The 27,816-nt window shown below is 39.4% G+C and overlaps 1 protein-coding gene across 3 annotated transcripts in view; it reads right to left on the reverse strand.

Annotated features, from left to right (window-relative positions):
- Positions 1 to 1,637: 1,637 nt before the first annotated feature.
- The window catches only part of DYNC2H1 (dynein cytoplasmic 2 heavy chain 1), a 166,216-nt gene continuing 140,037 nt past the window's right edge, over positions 1,638 to 27,816 (reverse strand). For all 3 annotated transcript variants that reach the window (XM_081197607.1, XM_081197608.1, XM_081197606.1), the window contains 6 exons: positions 22,522 to 22,731; positions 22,259 to 22,348; positions 15,166 to 15,275; positions 12,271 to 12,352; positions 7,065 to 7,181; positions 1,638 to 2,006 (listed from right to left, as the gene is read on the reverse strand). In XM_081197607.1, coding sequence (XP_081053733.1) covers positions 1,848 to 2,006; positions 7,065 to 7,181; positions 12,271 to 12,352; positions 15,166 to 15,275; positions 22,259 to 22,348; positions 22,522 to 22,731 — 768 coding nt within the window. In that variant the 3' untranslated portion in view covers positions 1,638 to 1,847. The remainder of the gene's footprint in view (positions 2,007 to 7,064; positions 7,182 to 12,270; positions 12,353 to 15,165; positions 15,276 to 22,258; positions 22,349 to 22,521; positions 22,732 to 27,816) is intronic.

Raw genomic sequence — 27,816 nt, forward strand, 5'->3', positions numbered from 1 at the left:
TGTGCTGCTTTCATGAATCAGGTATGGTGGGGGCTGCTCCTAGATTATATTAGTTGTTGTTGTTGTTATTTCTATACCACCCTTCATCCGAAGATCACAGGGCTGTTTACAATATAAAAAACACAAAACACATATCATAATAACATACAAAAACAATAAGACCCTCACAGTATTGTTATTTATTACTACTTAGAAGCGGTGAGGAACACTGTTGAGATGGTGCAGTTCTGAGTAAGCTCAGTAGCTGTTCTTCTCCATCTCAAAACTCATTTGCTGAGGTAAAGGTAAAGGACCCCTGCACAGCTGAGTCCAGTCAAATTCGACCATGGGGTGTGGCGCTCACCTCCACTTTCAGGCCAAGGGAGCTGGTGTTTGTCTGCAGACAGTTTTCCTGGTCACATATGTGGCCAGCAAGACTACGGTAAACTGCTTCTGGTGCAATGGGACACCGTGACGGAAACCAGAGAGCATGGAAATGCGGTTTACCTTCCTGCCACAGTGGTACCTATTTATCTACTTGTACTGGTATGCTTTTGAACTGCTAGGTTGGCAGGAGGTGGGACAAAGCAATGGGAGCTCACTCTGTCGTGCGGATTCAAACTGCTGACCTTATGATTGGCCTAGCCCAAGAGGCTTGGTGGTTTAAACCACTGATGATGCAATAGGTCATTGGAAGAGAATCTAGATCTCTCTGAAATGGCAGCCCACAGCCGGCTTTGTTGGGTTAGAGTGCATTCATTATTTTTCAATTCCCCCACCCTCTACCCCAAAGTGAGGCATGTGATGTAAGAAGAATCTATCATTTTAATCTGGAGCTTATTAACATTCTCCTTAATTTGTGGATTTGTGTTCTAAATGTATTCAGATCCTGACTGGAATTCAGTCCAGTCCAGACATAAGTCTTTCTGCTGCAGGAGTCAGATAAAACAATTAATACACAGCACACGGAAGAATCTGGTTACTCACAAAACACACTCAAACAAAATAGCAACTGAAAAGCTACAAACGTTATTTACTGAGAGATTTATAATAAATATAATTCACATATATATATTTTCAGTAAATATATCAACATGACCTGTTTTTAAAATTTGTACCTAGACAATTCTAAGGTTTTATCTTTTGCATGTGCACAAACAAATATACTCTTTAAAAAAGTGACAGCTCATAAAGATGGAAATGTAGAAGATGGAAAAATAAAGAGATCACAGGAATTTCAAAGACTAAATCTGCTAAAATACTGTAACACACAGCTTGAAATAGAGAGTATTACAACCTTGAGAATATGTAGAGTTGTGTGGATGATGTTTCGTAAACCACATGAGTAAAGAGTTAGTAAAGTTAACGGAAAGACTCTGCAAAGTACTAGTGATGCACAACCTTGATTCGTTTTAATGCCAGGATGCACAAAATGAATGGAGGTTGCACAGCACATGAATTTAATGGATTATGCATAATGGGCACAATCCACAGAGAAGTTCAGGCCCCACTGAAATACATGGGAGTTGTGCAGTGACACTACTAGGTTTTCATGTTCAGATTCTGCTTATTTGAATTCAGCTTTTGCAAGAGAACTTCCTGGTGGATTGTGCTGCAATGAGTGATGTGTCCATTGACTAAAAAAAGAAGTATTTAAAAAAAAAAAAAATTTAAAAATGACCAAGTCTTAAATTATGCTGTCCGCCCATTGGAATGCAATGTGAGAATTTCTTATGTACAGCTATTTATATAATCTTTGGATTTTTCACATTCTGGTTTTAAATTAACTTTGCAAACAGAGACAATTCTTATATAACAGAGCTCTATCTGGTGGCTAGCAGCAAGAACATTTATAGTCTTCCTTCTTCTTACTGATTTTTCAAAAATAAAGCAGCTCCACACTGGATCCACTGATCTTGGCTGCCTCCACATGGAACATCAATGTTTGTCACCACACAATCCCTCTCAGCACTGGTGTAAACTGGCAAAGAGATGCATTCATCAGGAGAATAGGACCCATAAGCATTCTGTCAAGGAAAAAAAACAATCCATTTGAATGCGAAGGCGTTAGATGAATTAATCTCATGACGCTCAAGGATGTAAAGGCCAAGTGTGACGAATTCATTTATGTTTAGATATCAGAAGAGAACTTGAGTAAGAGAGAGCAGAGTAGGAATGGATATGTCAACTGCTGGAAAGCCTTGCTAGCCAAATGCATTCAAGGTCACTACCAATTACCAGGACTCATTTCATACAGGGTTGCGAAGTTAGGTAAGAATGCCAGGAACTCAATGAGGCTGACACCTGTGAAATTAGTCTCCACAGTTAGCAAGAGGGTCCTCATGTGTGCACAAGTCTTTGATTTAAGGATGTGCAACCTGAATAATGCAGTGAATTGGGGTGATTCAGGTCATGGTTTCACATTACTGATTAATATGGTGTCTTTAGGTTGATCAAGGGCCTCAAAAGCTTCTGAGCCACTCTGTGGCTTGGGTTTTCCAAAAAGTTAAGCACACAGCATTTTTATTCTATTTTATTTTCTGCGATATATGATCAACCAGACTGGTGAAGCACCCAGAGTCTGAGAAGGGAAGAGGTGGAGGTGTGTGCAAGAGAGATGTTTCATTTTGACCAGGTGTGAGGAACCTTTGGCCTCCTCAGATTTTTGCTGAACTACAAGTCCTGTCATCCCTGGCCACTGGCCACACTTGCTATGTCTTATGGGAGTTGTAATTCACCAACATCTGGAGGGCCAAAGGTTCCCCACAAGCAGTTTTGACAGACAGGTCTAGTTTAATCACAGAGAATTATTTTCTGAGGCCACTAAATCGGTGATTTAGGGGACAGATGTTAAAGTAAATAAACAGAGCAGGGCGTAAGTAACAGAGTGTGATTATGGGAGCAGCCTGCTTCTTTCTCAGTTATGCTTCTTTCTAAAAAACAATGAAAAATAATAACACTATCTTTTAAAAAATAAATAACACAATTCTATAAAAACAAGCCTTGCTGAATTCAACAGGGATTACAACCAGGTCTACAGCAAAAGAAACAGATTTGATAGGTGTGAACTGTGCCCCAATCATTTTATCCACCCTCTGTTTTCTAGTATGTCCCAGAAATCTGTGTTTCCTTTTCTTCAAGGACAAAGCAACATATATTTTTTCTGCAAGAAAATTACCAGTTTATACTTTCATAGTGAAAACCCATGTTTAAGGAAATTAGCATGTAGCACAAATTATTTGAGACTTCCAAATCTGAATTAAATAAAGATTATTACTTTAATTGGAAAGTTGTATGGAGCACAATTCTCAATGTTCAAGGTTTTTAAAATCTAATTCTATGCATTTAAATAATATTTGGGATTTGTTTTTCTTTATGTATATGTAATACCAAACAACCCTTGTACACTGTTTATAGAACATTCTATTTAAAATGTTATTTAAGGGCACATTCAAAACTTCTCACTTTGCTCCTGGCAAATTAGTAGCAATTAGGAGTGTGCACCAGCATCAGGATTCCTAACTTCCTACCCCTTGTGGACAGAAGTGGATAAACTGTGCAGGTGTGGTAGCCCGTCTAGAGTAGATTAAGCCAGCCAGAAACATTCCACTGGGTGCCTTTAAATTTGATTTTTAATGGAAATGTGTATAGCTCTCTTTTCCCCCCTAGCAGAATTTGGAGAAATTTGCAGGCATGGTTGTCCAGTGCGAGCTGTAGTCGTTCTCCTTCAAGGGCAACATTACAGTTTCCTTATGAGCAACAGTTAAGGGAGTTGATAGTTAAGGGTATATGGAACAGTTAAGGGTATGCTGAGCCTGGAAAAGAGGAGGTATCTTCAAATATATAAAGGGCTGTCAATGGAAGATGGAGCAAGCTTGTTTTCTCCTGCTCCAGAGGGTGGTACCCAAAACAATGGCTTCAAGTTGCAGGAGATCTGACTAAACACCTGGAAGAACTTTCTGGCAGTAGCAACTGTTTGACAGTCTCTCTTGGGGGGTTGTGGACTCTCCTTCCTTGGAAGTTTTTAAGTAGAGGTTGGATGGCCATCTATCATGGTTGCTTTTACTTGAGATTTCTGCATTGCAAGGGATTGGACTAGATGACCCTCGTGGTCCCTTCCAACTCTACAATTCTATGATTCTATCATCACAAATAATATAGGACAGATACTGTAGGTGTGTATGAGAGAGAGTTATAATAAATTATGGTAGACTAAGATTAAGCAATTCACTTTGGCAGAGTCAGAGAGAGGCACACACGCAACTAGGGGCTCACTTGAGTATACGAGAGAAGCAGGCTGAGCTAAAAATAAAATGAAATAACTCAGCTTAATTAAAAAAAAAAAGACTCATATACAAAGTCTCAAATCTAGAGGGGGCAGAGGAATGAAACTCTACCAAAAATGAAAGTACAGCAAGGTAAAAACGGAATGAAATAGAAACACAAATAATTCCAGCATTAAACTGAAGGGAAGAGGGATAATACTGCACTGTGATGAAACTATGCACCAATTCCAATGAGAAAAGGATATTAAGAACAGACTGAAAAGGAACATTAATGCACCAACCCTACATACAACTAAGGTGTGTGTGTGTGTGTGTGTGTGTGTGTGTGTGGAGAATAGAACTGCATTTAATAAAACTGCACAAAAGCACTCAGACCAAAAAAAAAGAAGAATGGATTTTTTAAAAAAGAAATTGAAAGTGTGGAGATAGGAAGAAAAGCTCAACCTAGTTCACTGGAAGCTTTTGCTTCTCACAATAAAATAAAATAGCAGTTTATTGCTACTAATTTGAAACAAGCCTTTTTGGAGGCTCTCCTTTGACATGAGGGACCTTGCACAGATTCTGCTGTAGGAAAGCCCCCAAAGGCTCTGAGACACTCCCGTTTGACCCACAGTTCATATGAAGCACATCTCTAACAACAATACACTTTACTGAGATCCAGTAGTGAATGCCATTGTCCATGTCTTTGTATCAAATGTTCTTTTGATCTGCCCTTGCTGAGGTTTCCCCAGCTGATCTCTCAGAATTGCATTTAGGTGAAGTCTTATGGGATCATAGGAAGATTCTACACATCTCAAAACTGTCTTTGAAATTGCTTCTACATGTGCGCCAACATTGTTAATGGAAAATAAGATACCTGAAAATCATGACTTCGTTAAAAAAAAATGATATAAAGATTCTTATCAAAGTGTTATATTCAGACTATAAACACAGGAAATACACACAGCAGCCCAAAAATCTGAGGGTCAAATAAATGCAGCTATGTGTCTCCTTTCCCTCAACTTAAACAAAAAGGGATAGCAGTTTTGAGAGCAGAAGGAGGTAGGTGTATGGAAGGGCTGCACAGTCTATTTCTTTCCAGCACTTTGTCAACTCAAAAGCACCCCAAACATGCTTTCCCCCCTCTGCAGAAAATATACAAGGTCCTTTTTCCCTGAGAATGAGAAAACAGGTTGGGGTGAAAAAGCAAAAGTGAGGTCTTGAGCAAATGAACTGCCATAGGGGAAAGAGTAAAATACTCCCTCCCTGTTCCTTACTGCAATATTCAATGCTGTTTTTAATTAAGAAAACACTAGAGGGAAAGAGTCATATGACTGCATATCACACCTAATTTGGTTCAGATTTCAGTTTTATGGGGAAATAAACTGCAGACAATCTGGCAATAATTATTCATCTGAGGTTAATTGGGAGAGTGTGATAAATGGCAGACAATGAACAAAAGTTATTCTTCAGGGCAGTTTTCTTCCCTAAGGATTTATCAACCAGTGATATGAAAAAGTCTGGAGTGCTATACTATATTCATCCAAGAGCTCTGTGATATTCAACAACTATTGATTAGCCAAATACAGTGCTTTTTTCTAAAAAAAAGAGAAACGTTTAGGGGTACTCTCATTTTTCTACTCATATTAAAATACTGCCCCTCAATGAGGCCAAACTTAGACTCAAAAAATATTTAGGGGTATGTGTACCCCTGCATCCCCACAGGAAAAAAGCGCTGGCCAAGTATGACTTGCACCTTGACAGACCGCTGTGTATACTTCCAGCTGCTCCTTGATTATTCCAAAGGCTGACACCTATTGTTTGGTTTCAGCCTGCTCTTGTCCGCACAATTGTTTCTGCATCAGTACATAGGGAGATACCTGTATGACTGAATTGTTTCACTATGTAAAGCTAATGCAACTGTGACCATCATGGTCTAGAAAAGCCTTAATATATCTGGCTTATTACATGATAGGAAAATTAGTCATTCATTCTATTCTGAGGGACTCTTCCTAGGGTTGCCATATTTCAACCTTTTGGGGGGAAATTGTTGAGCTTTTTATTATTATTATTTGTCAAAGCTGTTGAGCTATTTTTAAGAAAAGTTGCCAAAATCTACACTTCTGACATGGGTTGCCTGGACACTGATTCTGACTACCATATTCCGGCTAAGTCCGGGAAATTCCGGATGTATGGCAGCCTTATCTTCACTCAATAATTATTTGCGTGTTGGAATCAACTTTGCAGATTCTTTGCATGAAATTGTTCAAACAAAAGTTATATAAAGCTACAAACAGATCATAAAAAATAATTGGGAAATTTTACTGAATCAAAGTAAGCTGAATGTGATCCAGGCACATATGAAGCCTTGAGACTAGCTCAATAGGTGAATAGCCACTGAAAAGAACTAATTTAAGGTAACATCAGTGACTTAAAAAAATAGTCATGAAAACTGGCTCTGGTTATGCAATATGGCTTTTGTGGTTAGTCTGGTTAAATGTTCCCAGCTAATATTTGAGGAAATGAAAATTATATTAACCTATACCAGGAATAGAACTCTCTATTTACAGGTCCACACTGCAACAACAAAGGGCGAATGAGCACCATGTGTTCTATGAAAACCTATTTCCTCTTCCCGAGAAGTATAGCTTTAGATAAAAAGAAAATCCACTTTTGAAGATATGAAGGATGGAGCTTATTAAACTGCAAGGAATCTGACCTCTTTTTTTTAAAGCAGGTCAGACGTCATACTGAAAACCTATTACAGCAAAGGAAACCAATTACAGAACTTAAAGTTTAGGACCCTTAATAATGAATTACCTGTGGAATCCAGGCCATGTAACAAGGGAGCACAGAGGACACACTGGGAGAATCATGCTGGTTTTCTGAAAGTCGATTTCCATCAAAACTACAGCCTTCCAGTTGAAGGCCACTGATCTGTCATGGAAACACATAAAATATTCAAATGTGTGTTAGGGATTGAAAATGTGAGTAGTGATCGTGTTATATCTTAGCATAGGCTAAAGCAGTTCTCTGAATGGTTCATGTAAATAACAAAAATCAGCTGGAAATAGTACAGAACAGAGTAGGAAGTGTGATTACAAAGTATGTTCTAGAATAAAGGGCACTTCCTATGTTTTGGATACAAATTCTTTATTATTGCTAGAGAAAAAATATCAGTCTATGTCAGTACTTGTGTCAGTGGCAAGTGTCAGGGCACTAGAGTAATGGAAATAGAGTAGCAAGAGCCAAATAAACATTAACAATGTCACATAAAGAGGAGAAAACAAATGCTCAAATAGGCATGGCTTTCCATTGAGAGGTTTGACATTCACTTTCAAAGAACGAATTCAGTTACTGCATGTTTTCTGCAAGTCATTGAAATGTTTGCCACTCTACTATGTGTAGAAATAATGCACAAGGGGAATGAATAAAAGAAATCTTAAATGTATGGGGGGGGGACTGTACAAGGTCTGCTGCTCTCTTTATTTTTTTTATTGTGCTAACAAATCCGGCACTCTAGAATTCTAGGGGTGATGTGTTTTGAAAGCTTCATTTTAGCAATTAATTACTGAAGCAGCACATACAATTTCTGAAGGAAGTTTCTTATTCCTACATTTAGGGGAAGCTAATTTTTGCTGAAATTAATAATAAAGTAAATTGTATTTTTTGTCATTGGCATTCCCAGCTCCACATTTTTTTAAATCAATTTCAATATGATTCTCAAAAGCAATATATATAATAAAAAATTGTTGCCACTTGCCACTGTTACAGAGCTCAGTTCAATGGAAGTGCTGCACATGCCCCTCAAAACTGTGTATCATTTAGCTTCACACTGAAAGGGAGCACATTTAATAAGAGGACCCTCAAACCTACTATGTTATATTCAAGTAGATCCCCAGTTGTTTCTTCCAAGGATGCTCCCCAGACTGATTGCTGAACATGAGATTTTCCCTGTGACAAATGAACCACCTTAATGCATGCCTAATTAATCCTATGGACTCTGTGCCATGTCAAATGCAGGTAAACACCTCAAATTCAGCTATTAATTATCCTGCGCGAATAATGAGCTATCTCCAGCAAACATGCTGCTCTAATTAAAATAAGCAACCTTGTTTGTATTTCCTTAGAAATCCAAGGTCAAACCCTGTGGTGTACATAGTCTTAAAGCATAATCTTGACTGGTGAAGTCACCTTTTGTGACTGGGGTGGGAAATGGAATTGCTATTACTCATGGCAGATCATTAACTGCACTTTTTGTTCTTCAGTGTCACCTGCGCTTATCCCAGACATGAATTAAGATGACCTTGCAAATTTAGGTTAAATGTCAGCTGATAAATCAATTCTCTCTCTTGCACCCCCAAGTTGTACAGCTTTTTTGAACCTAATCAGAAGGCAATCCCATGCCTCTCCTTTTCAAGATACTTTGACCCCATGACCTACTGGGGGAAAAGCATTCTCTCTCCTACCTGAGCTTTAGCTAGCATCACTCCCTTTATCTCTCACTCCTGTATCCCCATGAAGTTGGATAAGGCCAGTCAAGGCCCACAATATGGAAGGTTGTGGTGGAAATAACTGAAGACATAGAGTTGGAAGAGACCACAAAGGTCATCCAATCCAACCCCCTGCAATGCAGGGATCTTTCACCCAATGTGGGGCTCGAACCCACAACCTTGCGATTAAGAGTCTCATGCTTTAGTGGCTGAGCTATCCTCCAGAATACAGGGGGAGTTAGTTAATTCTCTGTTCTGAAAAGAAACCCCTTCCCACCCAAATCAGCAGTAAATCTCCAAACCCAGCCACAACAAGGCTCCAGCGGTAACAGTGAAATCTCAGGAAACTGCCTCTTAGTATTCATTCTTCTTAATATTCATTTATGAGACAGGGAGCCACTGTGTCCCAACCCTCTCACTTCTTTCTGCCTTTCATATTTCATGAGTCTTACGCACCTACAGCTCCTGGGAGAGCTGAAAACCATCTATTTGCATGTGAACTTTTCCTCCTCTTGGTTTATTTAGTATCTTTTTGCTTATGTTGGGTTTAAACATCCACCTCATAATCCCTTGTACGGCATGTCTTTTCCTATCTCTGTTGGGAATTGTTTTGGGCAGATAAGTCTGCATAATTTTAACCACTAATCATTCTATTCTATTTTCAGTATTTGTGCTTCCATCCATAAGAACTATTTTTTACTCTGTCAACCATTTTGAGTAAATAAGCACATTTAAATGTAATACAGTGGTACCTCGGGTTACAGACGCTTCAGGTTACAGACTCCACTAACCCAGAAATAGTACCTTGGGTTAAGAATTTTGCTTCAGGATGAGAACGGAAATCGTGCTCCAGGGGCACGGCAGCAGTGGGAGGCCCCATTAGCTAAAGTGGTACCTCAGGTTAAGAAGAGTTAAGAAGAACGGACCTCCAGAACGAATTAAGTTCTTAACCTGAGGTACCAGGTTGTTCTTCTAATTCCCTGTGCAGGCAAGGTAATATAGACATTTATTGGCCATTGCTATATTCCCCTGACTTATCTCACTGCAAAACCTCATTGCTTTTTTTTTGGGGGGGGGGGGTCCTTGTTGGATCCCCAGGCAAATTTTGTGCCACTAGTCCTTGTATGAGGACTGGTGCCATCCAGGACAAATAATGCAGCAGTTTTGCCTTTACTGCTGGGAGTTGGGAACATGGAATGGCAGATAAGAGGCTATGTCTTCCTGCTGCTACCTTGACTGACTGTATGCACAGGCAGACGGACAGAGGACAGAAATGAGGGAGAAAGAAAGAGCTCATCCCTTTTCTTTCCTCCTACGATTCAAAGGAAGGAATGATTTGCAGCACTAATGGAAAAATAAAATACTGTTGTGCCTTAAGTAGCAATGCAGCCTTCATTATCATTATTAGATAAATTTGCTCACACACATCAAGCTTCACTTTATTTCAAACAAATGTGTAAGCTGGCAGATTGCAAAGAATCTCTGATTTTCAGGGTTCAAGTTCTCCCCAGTAGGAACTGAATGATCATTAAGTGCGATCACAACTCAACTGGAAAGCCACCAGGAAGGCACAGCCATGCTTCTCTTTAGTTTATACAGAGCCAAGAGTCTGTATGGTTTTAATATTTGTGTGTATAAGCAGCACATCTGATGTTTGCAAAGCTTGAAGTCATAACTTGGGATATATTTTCTCTAAAGTCTTTATATTCTGTTTTCACTAAATTCATACTACTGCTAAAATGTCATTGGGAAAATCACTTTATTTTTCATTTCCCAGTGATTTAAAATGATCACAAAAGGCATGTATTTGCATATGGGCATGAGATATGTCAGGGTAGAGTCTCTGTCCAAGTAATTCTAAATGTCATTAAAAAGATATAATAATGTACAAATTGACTCTGAATCAAGAATTCCTCATAGCCTTAATAGGAAGGAATTGTTACCCTAATCATGCCTTGAGGTTATCTGGTGAATTAATTATCCATTTCAGGATTGGAAATCCCTCTGGACCAAGCTGTAAACTTGGTTCAGGTACCTGACTAAAGAGCACCTGCACTTCAAATTGTCTTTCAGAGAGGATCCCAAAATTGTTAGGTGACCTTTACAGATACACTTGAAAACCATATCAGAAGTCTGAATGTCTGAAAAATGCATTTGTAATTGTTGACAATCTGCTCTCAGATTTACAATCTGCAAGTCCTAGCCTTCATTAAGCCACAACAAATGCCTTTGCTCCTGTCAACTGGTCTTTTTCTTAATCAGTTCATTTTTAATCTAAACATCCTCTTGTTATGCATGGCGTGCTGTCCCCCACAACCCCTCCCTGAGGATTCTGCCAGTCCTTGAAGTGTTATTTCTGCCTCAAGGTGATGACTTCTGCCAGGCTTCTATTGGCGCCAGGAGTAACAGTTGCTGAAGTGACAAGCTTTGTTTAGTCATTTAGTCTTGTCCGACTCTTCGTGACCCCATAGGCCAGAGCACGCCAGGCCCTCCTGTCTTCCACTGCCTCCCGCAGCTTGGTCAAACTCATGCTGGTAGCTTCGAGAACACTGTCCAACCACCTCGTCCTCTGTTGTCCCCTTCTCCTTGTGCCCTCCATCTTTCCCAACATCAGGGTCTTTTCCAGGGAGTCTTCTCTTTTCATGAGGTGGCCAAAGTATTGGAGCCTCAGCTTCAGGATCTGTCCTTCCAGTGAGCACTCAGGGCTGATTTCCTTCAGAATGGAGAGGTTTGATCTTCTTGCAGTCCATGGGACTCTCAAGATTCTCCTCCAGCACCATAATTCAAAAGCATCAATTCTTCGGCGATCAGCCTTCTTTATGGTCCAGCTCTCACTTCCATACATCACTTTATAGCTTTAACTATACGGACCTTTGTTGGCAAGGTAGTGACAAGTGACAAGCTTACCTTTCTGCAATACTCACATGTTACAGGCAGCAGTGATCAGTGGAGTGGCACAGGCAGGGCAGCATTGCACACCTGGCTTCCCAATATCAAGCACCGCTGCTGCTAACCGAGAAGGGTGGGGTATGGGAAGCTCAGTGTGGTGCAACCATTTAGATGTTCCTACTATTGCATTCACACCACATTGAGCTCCCTGTGCCCCATCTCTCCCGCTTTTAGTAAGCAGCAGTGATGCTCAGTGTTGGGAAGACCATCAAGCTGGTTACTGCTGCCTATAGAAAGCACCATTTACCAGAGAACCACTCTAAGAGGAAATAAAGGAACGGAATTTGGTTTGTGTGCTACAGCAGTGGATTCTAGTAACATTTTCTGTGACCCCCATACTCAGCTTTTTGAATAATTTCTTCTGGAGACCTGCATGTTTGTCTTCCAGAAGTGGTGAAAAATGTTATTGGCTTTTGGTTCCCATAGAAAATAAGAGAGTGTCTAGGGTAATTAGGTAACCCATCACGTTTGGGGACTGGGTAGGCTATAATTTCAATAGAACAAATGAAAGGACATTTCAATTGGCTTTCATAGAATTTCATGGAAGTTTCAGTGAATGAGAAAAACATGAACATGCAGAATACCTGAACTTGGAGCTTTGCTGCTCGTATCTGACCTTTCCAAGATGCTGTAAATTTTAGGCTGTCTACTGAACAGCCCATCACCCTAGAAGAGAGAAATAAGATGAAAACCTAAATAATGTATTTCACAAGACCATAAGAAACTTAAAATAACAGATTCATCTGCTGAGTAAGGGAGTTGGATTTTTTTTATTAAAAAAAAGGAGCAAGAGAAAATACAGCATTCTGTAAAAGAAAATATTTCTGGCAATGAAAAATAAGATAAAAGTATTTTTTTCAAACAATATTGTTTCAATTTGAATAAGAATTTAAGAGCCTAAAAAAACTACATGGTAATTTCTGAAGAAGCAAAATCTCTTATTTCCTGGACTATGAATTCCTAATTTACATACCTACCGGTATGTTTAAGATAACATTTTCTGCACAAAAACATGTTCTGTCTCCACAAAACATTCCCCCGAGAGCTGTCTTCATGTTCTGGCTCCAAAGAGTAGAAATGCTGGGACTTGACCAGAAACCGCTAGCAGAAAATGTGGAAACCTGGCCTATGCACTAATGGAGCTACTGCTGCCAGGCAAGGGAATTCCAACCACAGGCACAAAAGTATCCACATGTTTCTGTTTTAACTAATTACTGATAACCATTGCCTTGACTGGTAAGGGAATGCTTTCAGGGCTGCACTGTCTGAACAATCCTACATATTTTTTTGTTGGCTGCATCCCAATATATCATATGACCTTTGGCTTCTTTAGTATAGTCTGTCTTTGCTTCTTGTGTTTCAGCTCTTCTTGTGCCAGTGATGCTCTTCCGCAGTGGTTTTCAACCAGTGTGCCGTGGCACCTAGGGTGCCTTGAATGATGGTCAGGGGCAGCACTGGCCACTGTCCCTCTTTCCTTCCCTCCCACCTCTGATGCCCTCTTGTGTCTCTGCCTCCCAAAGGCTTGCATGGCTGTTTGTTGCAGCAGTCCTGGCTACAAGCTCCCCAAGCGAATGGTGCCTCTGGGGCTGGCCAGTACATTTCTGATTTTTAGTCCATTTGGGCACACATTTGAAGTAAGCCCCACAGGAATGGAAACAAGACAGCATGGTTCTTCTTGAACTTTTTTGTGCTTTAGATAACCATTTTAGTTTGTAGTGGTTTGCAGACAAGCACATTTATTTAGATCATTGGTTTTCAGCCAGTATGCCGTGGCACCTCGGGGTGCCTGAATGGTGGTCAGGGGTGCCGCGGTAAACACTGGCCTCTGACCCTCTTTCCTTCCCTCCCTCCCTCCTCTGATGCCCTGTTGTGTCTCTGCCTCCCAAAGGCTTGCATGGCTGTTTGTTGCAGCAGCCCTGGCTAAAAGCTCCCCAGGCAAATGGTCCTCTGGGGCTGACCAGGGGGTGCTTCCCAGGCCCCTGTGGGGCAGTGTGAGGAGACACCTCTCTTTGGGGTAAGGGGGGGCAGCTCAGAGACCGGGGCGGCAGCTGCAGCTGCCCAGAGGACTCTTAAGAAGGGGGGGGGAGGCTGAGAGAACACTCCACAAAGGAGGGTGTTTGAAAAAGGGTGAGGGGCTGCCAGCTCTGCAGGCAAGGGGTGACATAACTGGGCTCCTGAGCCCCACAGGGGTGCCACAGAAAGAATGTAGTTGGTTAAGGGAACTGTGGACTCAGAAAGGTTGAAAACCTCTGCTCTACCAGATCAAACCAAACAACTATTTGGCCCAGCAACCTGTTTTTCACAGTGGTCAACTACTGCGCAAAGTCTTACTCTCCCAGTACTTTCCCTCTTTAAAATATTCTCTCCCAAAGTGCCTTTTTTTTTAAGGGCACTTACTGCATGCGGATGAGTGTCCACATATAGCTAGTACTTAAGAACCAAGCATTATTAAAGGTTCTTAAAAGATGAGTGCAACATATAGTTAGTACTTAAGAACTAAGCGTTCTTAAAAGTTTATTTACACTTACAGATGAATAGATTTCACTGAAATGAATGGAATTTACTTTCAAGTAAGCCTGGCTAGCTTTGCTGTCCCCACTACGCCATTGGAACACTCATTTTTCAGGGTTTCTGCTTGAGTAACATCCACTTATTTCAGTTCAGCTGGTTGAGCCAGGAAGTTATGCCAGCAAACTCTGGCTGTGCTTGGGAACTGGCCAATAGAGCTGGAGATCTGCTGGATCCTAATTTGCTCATCCTGGCGGGTTTTGAATTTGGGTTGCTCCCTAAAATAACACAGAAGCTGCTGCCAGAAAGAAGTCCTTATTATTGGAGAGAAAGTTGTACTGCGGGTCTGCACAACATCAAGCCAAGGATGCCAAATGCAGGCCTCCAGCAATGTACTGTGGTCCAATGGATGCTTGATATCCCTCCTCCATTCCTTCTCCTGCTTTTACAATGCCAGGAGATCAAGGTTTCTCAACTTATCTTACATGTCATGAGGCTTGGTGGCTAACAAGTTATACATGATTGCTATATTGGTTTTTCACCCATTTATTTAATTTAGGAAATTTATATCCTGTTTTTACATTTTCAGAAACAGTACTCAGGGTGGCCCACATTAATTCTTAATGCAAAATGTATAATATCTTTAACATATCATAGAATCATAGAGTTGGAAGAGACCACAAGGGCCATCGAGTCTAATCCCCTGCCAAGCAGGAAACTGACAGAGAGTCCATAAAAGAAGATAAAAACCACAGGTTTCTAATGCAATTAACTAACAGCTTCTCTAAATAGAAAAAGGTCATAACAAGAGGGCAGGAGAGAGAGAAAGGGGACCAACTGGGCTTCACGCAGAAGAGAATGTTTTTGATTGCTACCGTTTAGTATTTTCCTGGAAAGATAGGCAAACAGGAGGCAATAAAAGGAAAGCAAAGGCGTTAAGAGATTCATAAAATGGCAACCAATTCACTTACCTTGCGGTCTCTTGTCGTAAGGCATTCAGAAATGTGTCAGGGTGGAAGAGTTCTGAGAGGTCGAGGGTATCTGAGAGCAAGATCTGCTTTTCTGCTTTACTCACCCAATTCTACAAAGGTAACAATATTGCACATTAATTGGGGAAAAACACCTAGTTTACTGTTGTAAATGGTCTTGAATCTTGAACACATTCACCCACCAATCCTCTATACATTATATGCTTGCATGTCCCACTGACATCAATGCATATAACCAAGCCCAGGACTGTAGTTTTGGATGCAAATGATAAATGCACTTTGAACTTGATTTTAGTGTGATTGAGGGGCAAGAAAGATAAAGTCGATGCACAACATGACTAGGGGTTTTTTATTCATATGGCAGCTTCAAGCTCAGGGAGCAAAAAATTCATGTTCAATGAGAATGGGGGTGACTTGTTATTCAAACAAACAAACAAACAAACAAACAAACAAACAAACAAATAAAATAATAATAATTTCCCATTCTGGAAAATGTCAGGAGGTACCGGTAAGTGAATGCTATGGGAAGTCACCCCTTTTACATCAGACTGCAAAAGAAAAGAGACTTAATTTGGATTGTGTTTTCCATTCAAGCAAACGTAGTCTCCATATAAAATGCTATTAATCCCCTAAATTGGATCGTTCAATTTATTTATTTTGACATTTATATTTAATCTTTCTATGATAAAATCAAATTCAAGGCAGCTTAAAATGAATATATAAATCACACAAAATTAAAGTGATTGTGAGAACTGTGGACTGCATTTGCTAGGAAAAGACTCTTCCATTTTCTGTTCTCAGAAAGAATCTGCCTATCCTGGTATGTAGGTGAACCCTCAAGTGAAAATTTGGTGCTTGAGAGAGGAGCTTACGATGTAACAGAGTGGTCTGGGAAACTAGAAGGTCCTGATATGTGACAGTTGTTCTAAACAAGAGGAAATTGGGAAGTCTCATTTCTACTTAAAGGGGTGTTACTAATGTCCTAGGGGCAGATTTATGAGTGGGAGAACCCTGAACTAAGAATGTTTGATGTCATTTGTCTTCTTGTGGTGAGAAACACAGGAACATTGAGCCTGCATCCTTCTAATATCTATCCTAGATTATTATTTTTAACGAAGTTAAGCTTTTTAGCTCTAAAATGGCTTATTTGTTCCTGATCTTCTTCAGAGAAGACAGACTGTAGGTCTTATGGAATGATAGAGTGAGCTCAGTATGTCATATCTAAAAGGTAAAATGAAGTATAAAAATCTTCTAGTATTATCTGGAAATGATTGTTTCCACGTTGAAACAAAAAAATAGTTTTATGAAAAGAAGAACAGTCTTGTTTGATGAATGGGACTTATTGGATACAAGCTGTGAACTGGCCCACAAATTCAAATTGGCTGCCTAGGCTTGTCTGTTTTCCCTGTATGTATCCCTTCTTAGTACACAATATGTCACAAAGAACATTAATCTCTTCTCAAATGAATACGCCACTGTATATAACAATATTTACTATGATTCTGAGTAAGCCTTATAGTTACCATACATAAATTAGTTCACAAATTACACTGAATTTTATACACAGCTAATCATAATACATATGCGTCACTAAACATTATAGAAACATAGTACCCCACATAAATTTTGCATGTGAAGTGAAAGTTGGTGAATTATGGCAACAATGGTCACAATATATTATGAAATAAAATAGCGGAAGTGCCACATAGCTTTCATAAATACCTATCATTATCACACTCACATATCCTGTAACAGACATTTTCCTTCAGCTCAACACAATGCATTGGACAATAAGAGGCCCATTAGTTATAATTTTTGGGTTTTGAAGTGCAATATTTATCATAAAGTGAAATCCACATATGCCGTGCATCAGAATAAAGAGACCATGAAATTCTCAGTCATAAAATGAAATCTCACAACCAACCAAATTGCAACTAATTCATTTTCTGAAATCTATCCTTATCCAAAATGCATTGGATGGGTTCAGAAGTTCAGTAAACAACTGATAGAGAACATGTGAGTGTCCTCTGACCTCATATTTTTGGTTCCTTTTTCTTCCAGGACAATATGGATGAACTTCACATTCATGAGACGCTCATGCATCCCAGTGTTTCACTGAACAGAGCCCTCCATGCTATAGTCATATATCACATGCGCTTAAAGGAAGAGGACCAAGACTGGGGCTCCTCTTTATACCCTCATATGGATTTCTTCTTCCTTTACGCTTTGCACTCTTTCATAAAAAACAGCCCTCAAGTCCCCAAACAATAACTTCTTAACCATCTCTGTGGTTTCTATGCTGAGCAATGCATGTTCTGATCAGCAAAGAAGCACAAAATTCCCTGATGCAGGTAAATGTGCTGCCCATGGCATGTAGCCCCTTGCATTGAAGTGTCTCCTCTTCTCATTTAATCACAGCTGGAACATCTTAGGCTAGTGCCATCAGGATATCCTTCTCAATGGCTCACTAGTTGGCTCTGGTCACCTCCATCTTTTGTAGGAGCTGCCTGATTCATGTGACAAAGCGTGGGGAGCCAGCTAGCTTCATATAAAAAATATATCTATTTTTCAAAAAATATTGCTAGTTTTATAGCACTGAGTCATCGTTGAAAAAGCCACTGAAACAATAATATCACTAAATAAATTGTAATTTGCTTTTCTGTCAGGGTCAAAATATGTTGCTGTGGTCTTTCCCTCAGACACAGCCATTTAATCAGGTGACCTTTAAATGTGTCACAACACAGATTATGAATGTTCATCCCTGACAATTAAGAGTGATTTGATTTTGTTCCCCTTTTCTGTATTCATTAGTTGTACACTGGGCATCTCTGCATGCTCCTTTCAATGATTTAACAACAGTTCCTTTTATAGCATGGCCATAATTGCAATTCCCCATTAGAAAAACAGCATTTTGTAAATTGTTCAGTATCTAAGTGGTCATGGGAATCATTTTGTAATTTGTTTTTAATAAATTCATTTTAGCAGCGCCTTCAAAAACATTTAATTCAGTTCCTCAAGAAAGTTATGGGCAAGCAGTTATATTCAATAAAATTATAAGAGACTGCAATGTTTGACAATCACATGAAGTTTGAAGTAATCACTCCTAATTTGGTGTTTAATAAAATCTGTGAGCTTGGCTGGGAGATTGATATTTAAATACACAAACTTCACTATATTTTAGTTTAATGCCGGAATTTTTCTTTTTAAAATATATACTTATTAGAGAGTTAAATCCAATGCAGAATTCATTGTGAACTTCCCATTTTAGATTGCATTGAAATGACCAAGAGATTATATTAAAAAGCTACAGCAAAGGTGTTGAAATTTCCAGTTGAATTATTCCACAGTGCTTTTGTAAATGTCAGAAAATCCACACAGATAGTGCCTGGCCAGGAGTGCAACCAATCAGATGGGAACGACACATCACATTGGTCCACCCATGCGGTTTAAGTATTCACATGCATAGTGCTGTGGGATATTGTTACAGGCAAGAACTCCAGTGTTACTAGAACTAAAGGAAAATAAGGGATTAGAACTGACCTCAAGTGAGGCAGCAGCTTTTGAAATTGGGAATACGTATCCTAGTCCTGGTTCTGGACATAATAAACTAGCCTGTCTGCGGCTTAAGCACATACAGAACACACATGGTGTTCTTCTCCATCCTCTTCATGACATAGCTGTACTGCGCTAGGTTGCTGGAGACAAGGTGGGAAGGCAAAACATATGTAGCATTGTCAGAGAGATTGTTTCCATAGAATTGCTGGTGGAAACTAAGATTTAGTTCTAAAATGCAGGAATTTGTAAGGTACATTGTAAGATCCACCTTTTCCAGCTTGAGATGGGTGCTTGCCTTCCTGGACTAGGGGAGGGGCCACTGCATGCTATAGATCTTCTTCCCTTGAGGGGAAAATGCTTCTTTCCATTCCAGTTTTGGAATTCTGGGGAACTGCCCAAAAATTCTGAGTCAGCTTTTTGTGGCTCTTTCTATTACATCATTGTCTTGGCTGTAGAGCAGAGAAGGGGCAGGGTCGGCATGAGGCTACAGCAGCTGCTGTATTAGAGTCTGGATATTGTTAAGATTCCTGCTCTGTGACTGCAGTCATGAGATTGTTGTCTATCACATGATGGTGTATGTTTTCATTCCACAGAGTGGGAAGTGACGGAGACAGGATGTTTGTGTTACTGTGTTCCGCGAAGTGGGACTATTGTCCTTTGTTTGTTTGTTTTTGCTGTCTGATGCTAGAGAGAGAGGGAGCCATGTTCCAGTGCTCCGTGTATGCTTTATATGTAAATAAAAGTAGATTAGCCAAAATGCTGAGTTGCTGAGGTCTGTCACGTGAACCACGAAGACTCTGCAGATCCCTGAGTGTGCCGATGTCTGTTGGCATCGGTCGCTGTGATGTTCAGGCAGAAGAAAGCTTTTGAAACTCCCGAACAACTGACCAGGAGGAAGAGAACATGCCAATTGGGCATGTGTCTCTGCCAGGGTCCTACTCGAGTGTAGGACAAGCTCCTGGCAGATATTAAGTAAGCTACAGTTTCCTATCCCCGTCCCCACCCAAATAAGTGTCTCTAACTAGGAAGAGGGAAGGATGTACAATTCCGGACTTAAGAAAAAGAAAACTATAGTCAGAATGTAGGAGGGATCACAGAAGCTTTGTGCCCGAGAGGTGGGGATAATCTGGGTACCCAGGAAGCCTCTCCTCCGCCCCCCTCTCCCAGTTGCCCTGTGGAATCAGAAGATTAAATCAGTGTTCAACAAGGAAGAGGTGCTATTCCCAGAAGCAGAGACTGCACTCTAAATGCCAGAGACAGAACACTGTAAATAATTCCCTCGGTGATGCAAATTTGGCTAAAATAACTACCAGAAACTAGCACACACAAAACATTATTGTCACAAAGCTTCCTCAAGGTTTAATAAGGTTTCATGCCTGTGGAGTGGCCTAATGTATCTAATAATCCTTAGCAATATGACAGGCTGAGATGTTAATTTGCTAGTGCATTCTTCATCTCATTACGTGTTCCCAAGGGTAAAGTCATTTTATATGAAAGAATGAAATTAAAACACTCTTTATTATAGAACTTCCTAATGCAATATGCATCACCTACAGACAATTCAAGGGAGCCTATTAAGGAAATGAATTTTGGAGCTGGCAATAATAACCTTTTGACTACAATATCTGTCATGGGATGTGCTAAGGTTGGATCTTCATAGAAGTTCCGAGAACCACCGTCAAGGTATTTTGTAGTACCAAAGGGAATGCTTGCATACAAATTCACCTCAGCTTCTGAATGAGTCAGATTCTTCAGTAAGAATGAAAAATGTTATCTAACTTTCAAAAACCACGACTAGAGTTTTGCGCATTTACTCCAATGTGCACTTTCATTTGTCTAAATAAAAGCTAAAATGTTTCTTCATATTTGTTAGTTTTCTTGGGAAACTATCCACTAAGTATTTAGAATACCCTAGACATGAGTTACTTTTTCAAATTAAATTACCTTTAAATGATTTTTTCCTGCCTCAAGCAACCAGAGCACAACCCCACACGCTGGTGTCCTAGTGCCCACTGAAAAATGGACACCTGCCAAATCATATTCTTCTTATCCTTACAACATCATGCCAGCTTTTGAAGTAGAGTAAGCCATATGAACTTAGTGGAGAGAGAAAAGCCACCTCTTTGTGTTCTGCTTGTGGTACCATGGTGAAATATAGGAATCAGAGTAACTCCCAAGCCTAGTGACAGCACACCACCAGCAAACCATCAACTCCTGAGAGGGAGAGCATAGCTCATAGGACAGGGCATGGGACTATATCATTCTAGCTTTGTGTAGTGTAAACTTAAATCACAGAACCATTACAGGACTCCAGGCACAAACACCCAACACAACCCCAACACCATTCCTGAAACTATGGGTGCAAGGACAATATATCCATGTAAAAGCTTGGAAACCTTTAGTCACAGGGGTCCATACGACTTCAAGACCAGATTACAGTGGTACCTCCGGTTGCGGACGGGATCCGTTCCGGAAGTCCGGTCGAATCCCGAGGTTTCTGCAATCTGAGGACTGCTTCTGCGCATGCGCACGCAGCGGCAGACCGCTTCTGCGCATGCACGTGCAGAGAAACCCGGTCAAATACTTACGGGTTTGCCGCTTTTGCATCCTGAAGTTCACGTAACCAGAGGGTTATGTAAACGGAGGTACTACTGTACTGCAATGTGTTCTAGATGAGGCTTTGCTTGTGCTTGATCTGGAAGCTGCAATTAGTGTAGCATACTGCAGCCTGGTTGCTGGCAGGAGTGAGACCCTGCCAATGTCTGTGTTCAGAGACCTGCACTGGTTGCCAATTTGCTGCCAGGTGTTATTATTAGTATATAAAGCCCTGAACGACTTGCAACCCGTCTACCTCGACTTGATGATTCGTGGAACTGACACTGTTACAGATGCCCAATAATACTTGTTCCACATTTCAAAGAAATAGATCTTTTGGTGTGGCAGCACCTACAATTTGGAACTTCCTGCCTATGGACATCAGACAGGGACCTGTTTTTTTGGCACATGCTCAACTTTTTATGTTCTACAGATGTGTAGAACATATATTTTAATCTGGGTGGTTTTTTAAAAAATATCATCACTGATTTTAATTATTATTTGGGTGTTTTAAACACCCAACTATTGGTAACAGTTTGTATTGATAATTTTATTGTTCTATTCTTTTTGTAAACCACTTTGAGGTTTTTTACAATCAAGTGTTATATGAATTTAATGACATGTTGCTGTTTTTAAAAAAAAGTAAAGTGGGAATTTATGCTACAAGGTATAAACTCTACAAGTCTATGATTCTAGTCAGTTCTATGAAATAGGTTCCACATCTTCCGCTCCCCCACCTTGCTATCTGTGAAAGTGTTATGTAGACAAAACTGTATTTGTGGAACACTCCAATACAAGCTACCTAGAGATTGTCTTTAATAAAAGAAAGGTGGGTACTGTATGAATATGAAATATAAATAGAACACACGTGAACTTTACTTTTTATTATTAAAATTCTGAATCTTAGAGAAATATTAAATTGTACCTGGATAGCATGTGCTCGTGCTACAACAGCTCTGAGATATTGCAAAGGATCTTCTGGGCCTTCCCATTTGCTCTGCCATGTTACGGGGCACTGAAAAAAGAAGATAGTAATTGCAGGCGTTGCTGAGCTTTGTGAGTCACACAAGAACCTAACTGAAGATTAAAACTTGCACTTATCTAAATTAGTTGGCTTTGATTCAAGCTTGCCATATTTACAGAATAAAGATGTATTATGTACAATGAGAATTTAAAAGAAGACCTTACCTTTTGGTTTAGCAAAGCACTTGCTAGTTGTTGTACTTCTGAACTCAACAGCGAGGTTCCTCTGATGACTTTACTGAGAGCAGCGAGAGACAGATGAATACTCTGAACTAAGCGAATGGCATTGAACTGTTCAAGAATAATGAATGAAAGGATTGGAGATCCTTGACGCTCAGAAGGAGGGGACACCTTCTGATGAATCAGATTTGAATTCTAAAAGGGGAAAAAATGTTATTCAGTGGGTGCCACAGGGTATTATTTTGTCCCTAATGCTACACAACATATATATGAAGCTGTTGGGACTCGTCACTAGGGGGTTTGGAACAAGGTATCATCAGTGATGCTAAATTCTATTTCTCCATTACACTGGAGTCAGGAGAACCTGTACAAGCCTTGGTCTGGTGCCTGGATGCATTGCTGGACTGGATGGGGGGTCAATAAACTGAGCTTGAATCCTAGAAAGATGGGAGAATGTGTGGGTGGGTTGTTCCTGTGTCAAGGAGAACACAGGACTGCCAGTTCTGGATGGGGTGGCACTCTCTCTAAAGGAGCAGATACACATTGTGAGGGTACTCCTTGACACATCTCTGTGAGCGGTGTCCAATGTGACCCACGTGGCCAAGAGTGTTTTTTGCCAGCTCTGGCTGGTACGCCATCTGTAACCATTCTTGTAATGTGACAGCCTGACCACAGAAGTGCATGTGCTGGTAACCTCAAGCCTTGATTACCATAACCTGTTTTATGTGTCATGCCTTGTATCTCATCCAAAAGCTTCATCTAGTGTATATATGCTCCTGTGCATTATGAGCAGACGTTTGTTTGTTTTCTGAGACTGGTCAATTATGAAATTTGGTTTTATTCCTAGCTAAAAGCCTACACACACCCTCACACACACACCCTCTCTCTCTCACACACACATATATCAGGAAGTAAACAATGTTTTAAATAGACTCTAACAAGTGAATTATACATGATGAACCTGAAACTGGTATTTTGGAGAAACATCTGATGCTGTAGTTTAAATGCAGCTAATTAGTGCTTCCTCTTCAATAATCAATGTTCTTAAATCCCCAGAACTCTGCAAATTGCTCAGCTAAAGCCATTAGCAGAAGATTACTTCAGATACAATTTTCTGTTTCCTGATTTCCCCCAAAATCAAGCTTTGAAATCATATTATATGTAATGGAGAAAAAGCTACACAGGCTGAAAGTCTTTACATAAATTATACATTTAGAGCATTAAATTTTCTTTTTTGATAATTGTACAATAAGATCACTCATTTTTATCAGCTGGTTTTGAGTTGGTTCTGATGATATGCCAACCTGACGTTTGTTTTAAAAAAGCTATTCACATATGCAAGTGAGTGTGCGCCTCTCTTCCAGCATTCTGGCCAATGCTTGTAATGGCACTGAGACAACTGGCAAGCACTCAGCACTTATTTTTAAATTTTATAAAACTACATTTTATTTAATTAATAAACCCATGGGAAAGCATGTTCAGAGATTTCTTCGTTTGACTCACAAATATGGCAAAAGGTTACATTAAAGCAAGCTCTTCTCACATTTTCATTAGAAACAGATTACATATATATGATTTTACCTATCTATTGTTTTAATGTAGCCTAATTTGCATATATATATATATATATATATATATATATATATATATATATAATACTCTGTGGAAAGTTACAATTGAACATGCCAAACTATTTCCACAATGGACTAATTCTTGCTATATGCGTACAAGTGTGCTGAACTAAATTTCAGAAGAGCACAGTGGCTGACTTATTTAGATTTTAATTCAATATGTAGAAAAAGGTTATCAATCAAATTTACTAAATGGTACAGCAGTGACAATACTTTCATTGCCTGTCAGTTTTTACCAAGAAGTTGCTTCAGAAAATGGCCTGACGGCTGCAACTGATTTAGGTGGCTTTTCATGGGCTTCATTTACCACTCTCTTTCCAGTCACCATTGTCAAAAGAAAGGAAAATAAATAGGAAAGCTCCGCCAGAATTTATTTTGACAACGTTAGCACACCACATTATTCTTGTTGTCAGCTGCGCTGTTCCCACATTTATATAGTGAGTTTCTTCACCACCAATCCATATCACTGATAACTACTAGTGGGGAAAAAATCACTACACAATGGCTCACACAGTGGGTGCTACTAGATGGGGTCATGGGGTGGGAAATTCATCATGGTGATGCCAATTATTACATATATTTAGGTGCCAGGCAAAAACATTGTTCTGCCAAGCCTTTGGCTAATTCAATGATCCATGGCCTTTTAAACTATGTACGGGTTATTGTTTTTATTTGTTATTGCGGTATGCATTTTTGTGTTTTTATATTGTAAACTGCCTTGTGATCTTAGGATGAAGGTCTGTATAGAAATGTAATTAATTAGAAATTGTATAGAAATTATAATAATAGTAATAATAATAATCCATGTGGTGAATATAAGATCCAGTCCAGATTCAGTTATCATCTACAGTCATATCTCGGGTTGCGAACATGATCCGTATGGGAGGCGCGTTCGCAGGCCACAGCGTTCGCAGCCTCAAGCACTGTATCTGCGCACGCCCATGACGCGTTTAGACTCTTCTGCGCATGTGCATGACGTTGTTTTGCGCTTCTGCGCATGCGCCGAAACCCGGAAGTAACTCGCAGCGTTCGTAACCCTGAGGTATAACTGTACTCATTTCTAGTGATAGGAATTTGCTACATAGACACAAATACACAAACTTCGCAACACTTTTGCATTACGTGTTTGGTTTCAAAATTATCCTATTCATGAACTTTTCTTGAAAACAGCACAGATGATCTGCGACTGCCACAATGTGTCTTCACTGACTACAAACTACAATAGGATAGAAGCCTTAGTGGTCAAGTCATTTTTTTTTGTGATCAGCACCAACTCCAGGACTGCCATATTTTAAACAGTGAAAATCTGGACAGAAAAGTTGTTGGGGGTTTTTTGAGGCAGTGGAAGACAGGAGTGCCTGGCGTGCTCTGGTCCATGGGGTCGAGAAGAGTCGGAAACACGACTAAACGACTAAACAACAACAACAAAGTTGTGCACAAGGGTTTGCTGGGGAGTTCAGTGGCACTTAGAATGCCCCTATACGAATTGCAGCATAAAATCAGAGATTTATATTGCCACACCCCAGTGCCTGTGACTCAGTTGAGAGGTAGAGCTTTTTCTCTGACAGCATGATCAGAGGCAAAGAAAGCGACTGTGTGGTTGCTATGGTGACTAAATTTGTGGACCCTTGAAAAATCCTCACAAACTGTTGCAGAGACTCCTAGTAACAGTATCATGCAAATTACTTTTGTGGGGTATCTCCTGCTCAAAACAGGGAAATAATACTTTTAGAGAAACTTTGTAATGATAAGTAGTTCCACTTTAGTGCAGTACAATGAAAGTAATTTAGTTTATTGACTACAGAACTACACCCCAAGCATTACAAACATATGCATCATCATTATATATTTTTTTTAAAAAATGGCTACGCTTTGCAGAACTGTTCATTATAATATTTAGTAACAAAAATTCTGTAGTTTAGTAAGCTGTGGAGAGATGTCAAGTTTTCGTAATTTTCTTAGTGAAATATATTTTAAATATACATTAATGTGTACTAAAGAGAACTATTAAAATTATTTCAAGTCTGCAATGTTTCCTCACTTAAAAATTAAAGTATTTCAAAATTAATTATAATTTTGAGGGGCACAAACGGCACTTAATGCTGATTAGTATTCTTAACTGAGTAATTTTTATTTCAAAATGCCCATCAGAAAGAAATGTGTCTATTAGTTAATCATACTGATTTTAATAAAATATAAAATGCAGTGAGTAATTATGTAGATTAAAAATGAAAAGTGATTCATCCAAAGGAATTTGGAAAGAGGCATCTATATTAAAAAATATTCATAGTTTTTCAGGTATGAAAGTATAATTTTTGGTTGGCAGTTTCTACTAACTGAACCAGGAAGATAATAATTATGGTCCTTACTTGAGCAGATCTGCATACATATCCCACAACTAATGGTTTTCAAAGTCGGTTTTGACAGTGCCAACAGTCAACCTGGATGATTTCCAAGCAATGATTGAAAATGTCCAAGCCCAGCACATCAACTCACAACTGAGATATTTGGCTACAACAGATAAAAGCTGCAATGCTGGCTTAAGAAAGGGAGCACCACAATAATTTTTTTCAGGTGTTACCTATATGCATTTACTAAATGCGCAAAGGGGAAAGGGGATCATCTACAGAGGTGTGCTAAAAGCTGGATTCAAGTGGAATCCTGTATGTGCTGGTCAATACTCATGACAGCATTTCCACACACTAATGCCATTGGCTTCTTTTTTTAAAAAAATATATAATTTTTATTAGTTTACAACAAAAACACACAATAATTTCACATCCAATTTTTCACAAATTATCTCTTTTCTGGACTTCCTTCAGCTTTTCCGTAAATCATCAATAGTCGTTATTTAAATTACACATTCCTTAGGTTTGTATTGTCATTATTTAAACCTTTCTTTTTCTATTCCCTTTAAACAATACTTCTCAAATTTCACAGTGCTTCTTTAAATCCCTCTAGCGTTATCTGTCCCTCACTTATACTTTTCAGATATTCCACAAATTTTCCCCAGTCCTCGATGAACTTTTGGTCTCTTAGATATCTAATTTTCCCAGTCAATTTATCCAACTCAGCATAGTCTAACAGCTTCATTCTCCATTCTTCCATCGTCGGTATTTCCTGTTGTTTACTAATGCCATTGGCTTCATCCAATTCATTGCTTATTTGTTTACATTTATATTTCCCACTCACAGCAATGACTTAAGGTTGATACTGAAAGGGACATAATTCAAATTTTGGCTTTGGAAGTAACTTCATGTCAGCAGTATAAAACTAACATGTTTCCTTTAGGCCTCTGCCATAGTCATTATTGTCTCCTAAATGTACAGATTTCTCATCCATTCTCACTCCAGTTATCTAATTATTGTACTCATTTTTAAAACAATATACAAAGAATACATGTAGTATTCAAAAAGATGATGAAAATCAAAACAAATTTACATAAACCTGTATATATTGCAGAATTTATTTTAGTCAAAATTTAACAAGGAACTGCAGATCCTTTGAATATGCCACAATGGTACATAAAATAGAATCGACCCATACAGAAAATTAATTTTTTTGAAAAATCTAGTCCTTAGCCAATTATATTGAGCAGTGCTACTTCCGGAGATATGCTCACTACCTGTGAGGTGATATTACTTGTCTC

Source organism: Podarcis bocagei (genome assembly GCF_964188305.1).
Source record: "Podarcis bocagei genome assembly, chromosome: 6".
NCBI classification, from domain to species: Eukaryota; Metazoa; Chordata; class Lepidosauria; order Squamata; family Lacertidae; genus Podarcis; species Podarcis bocagei.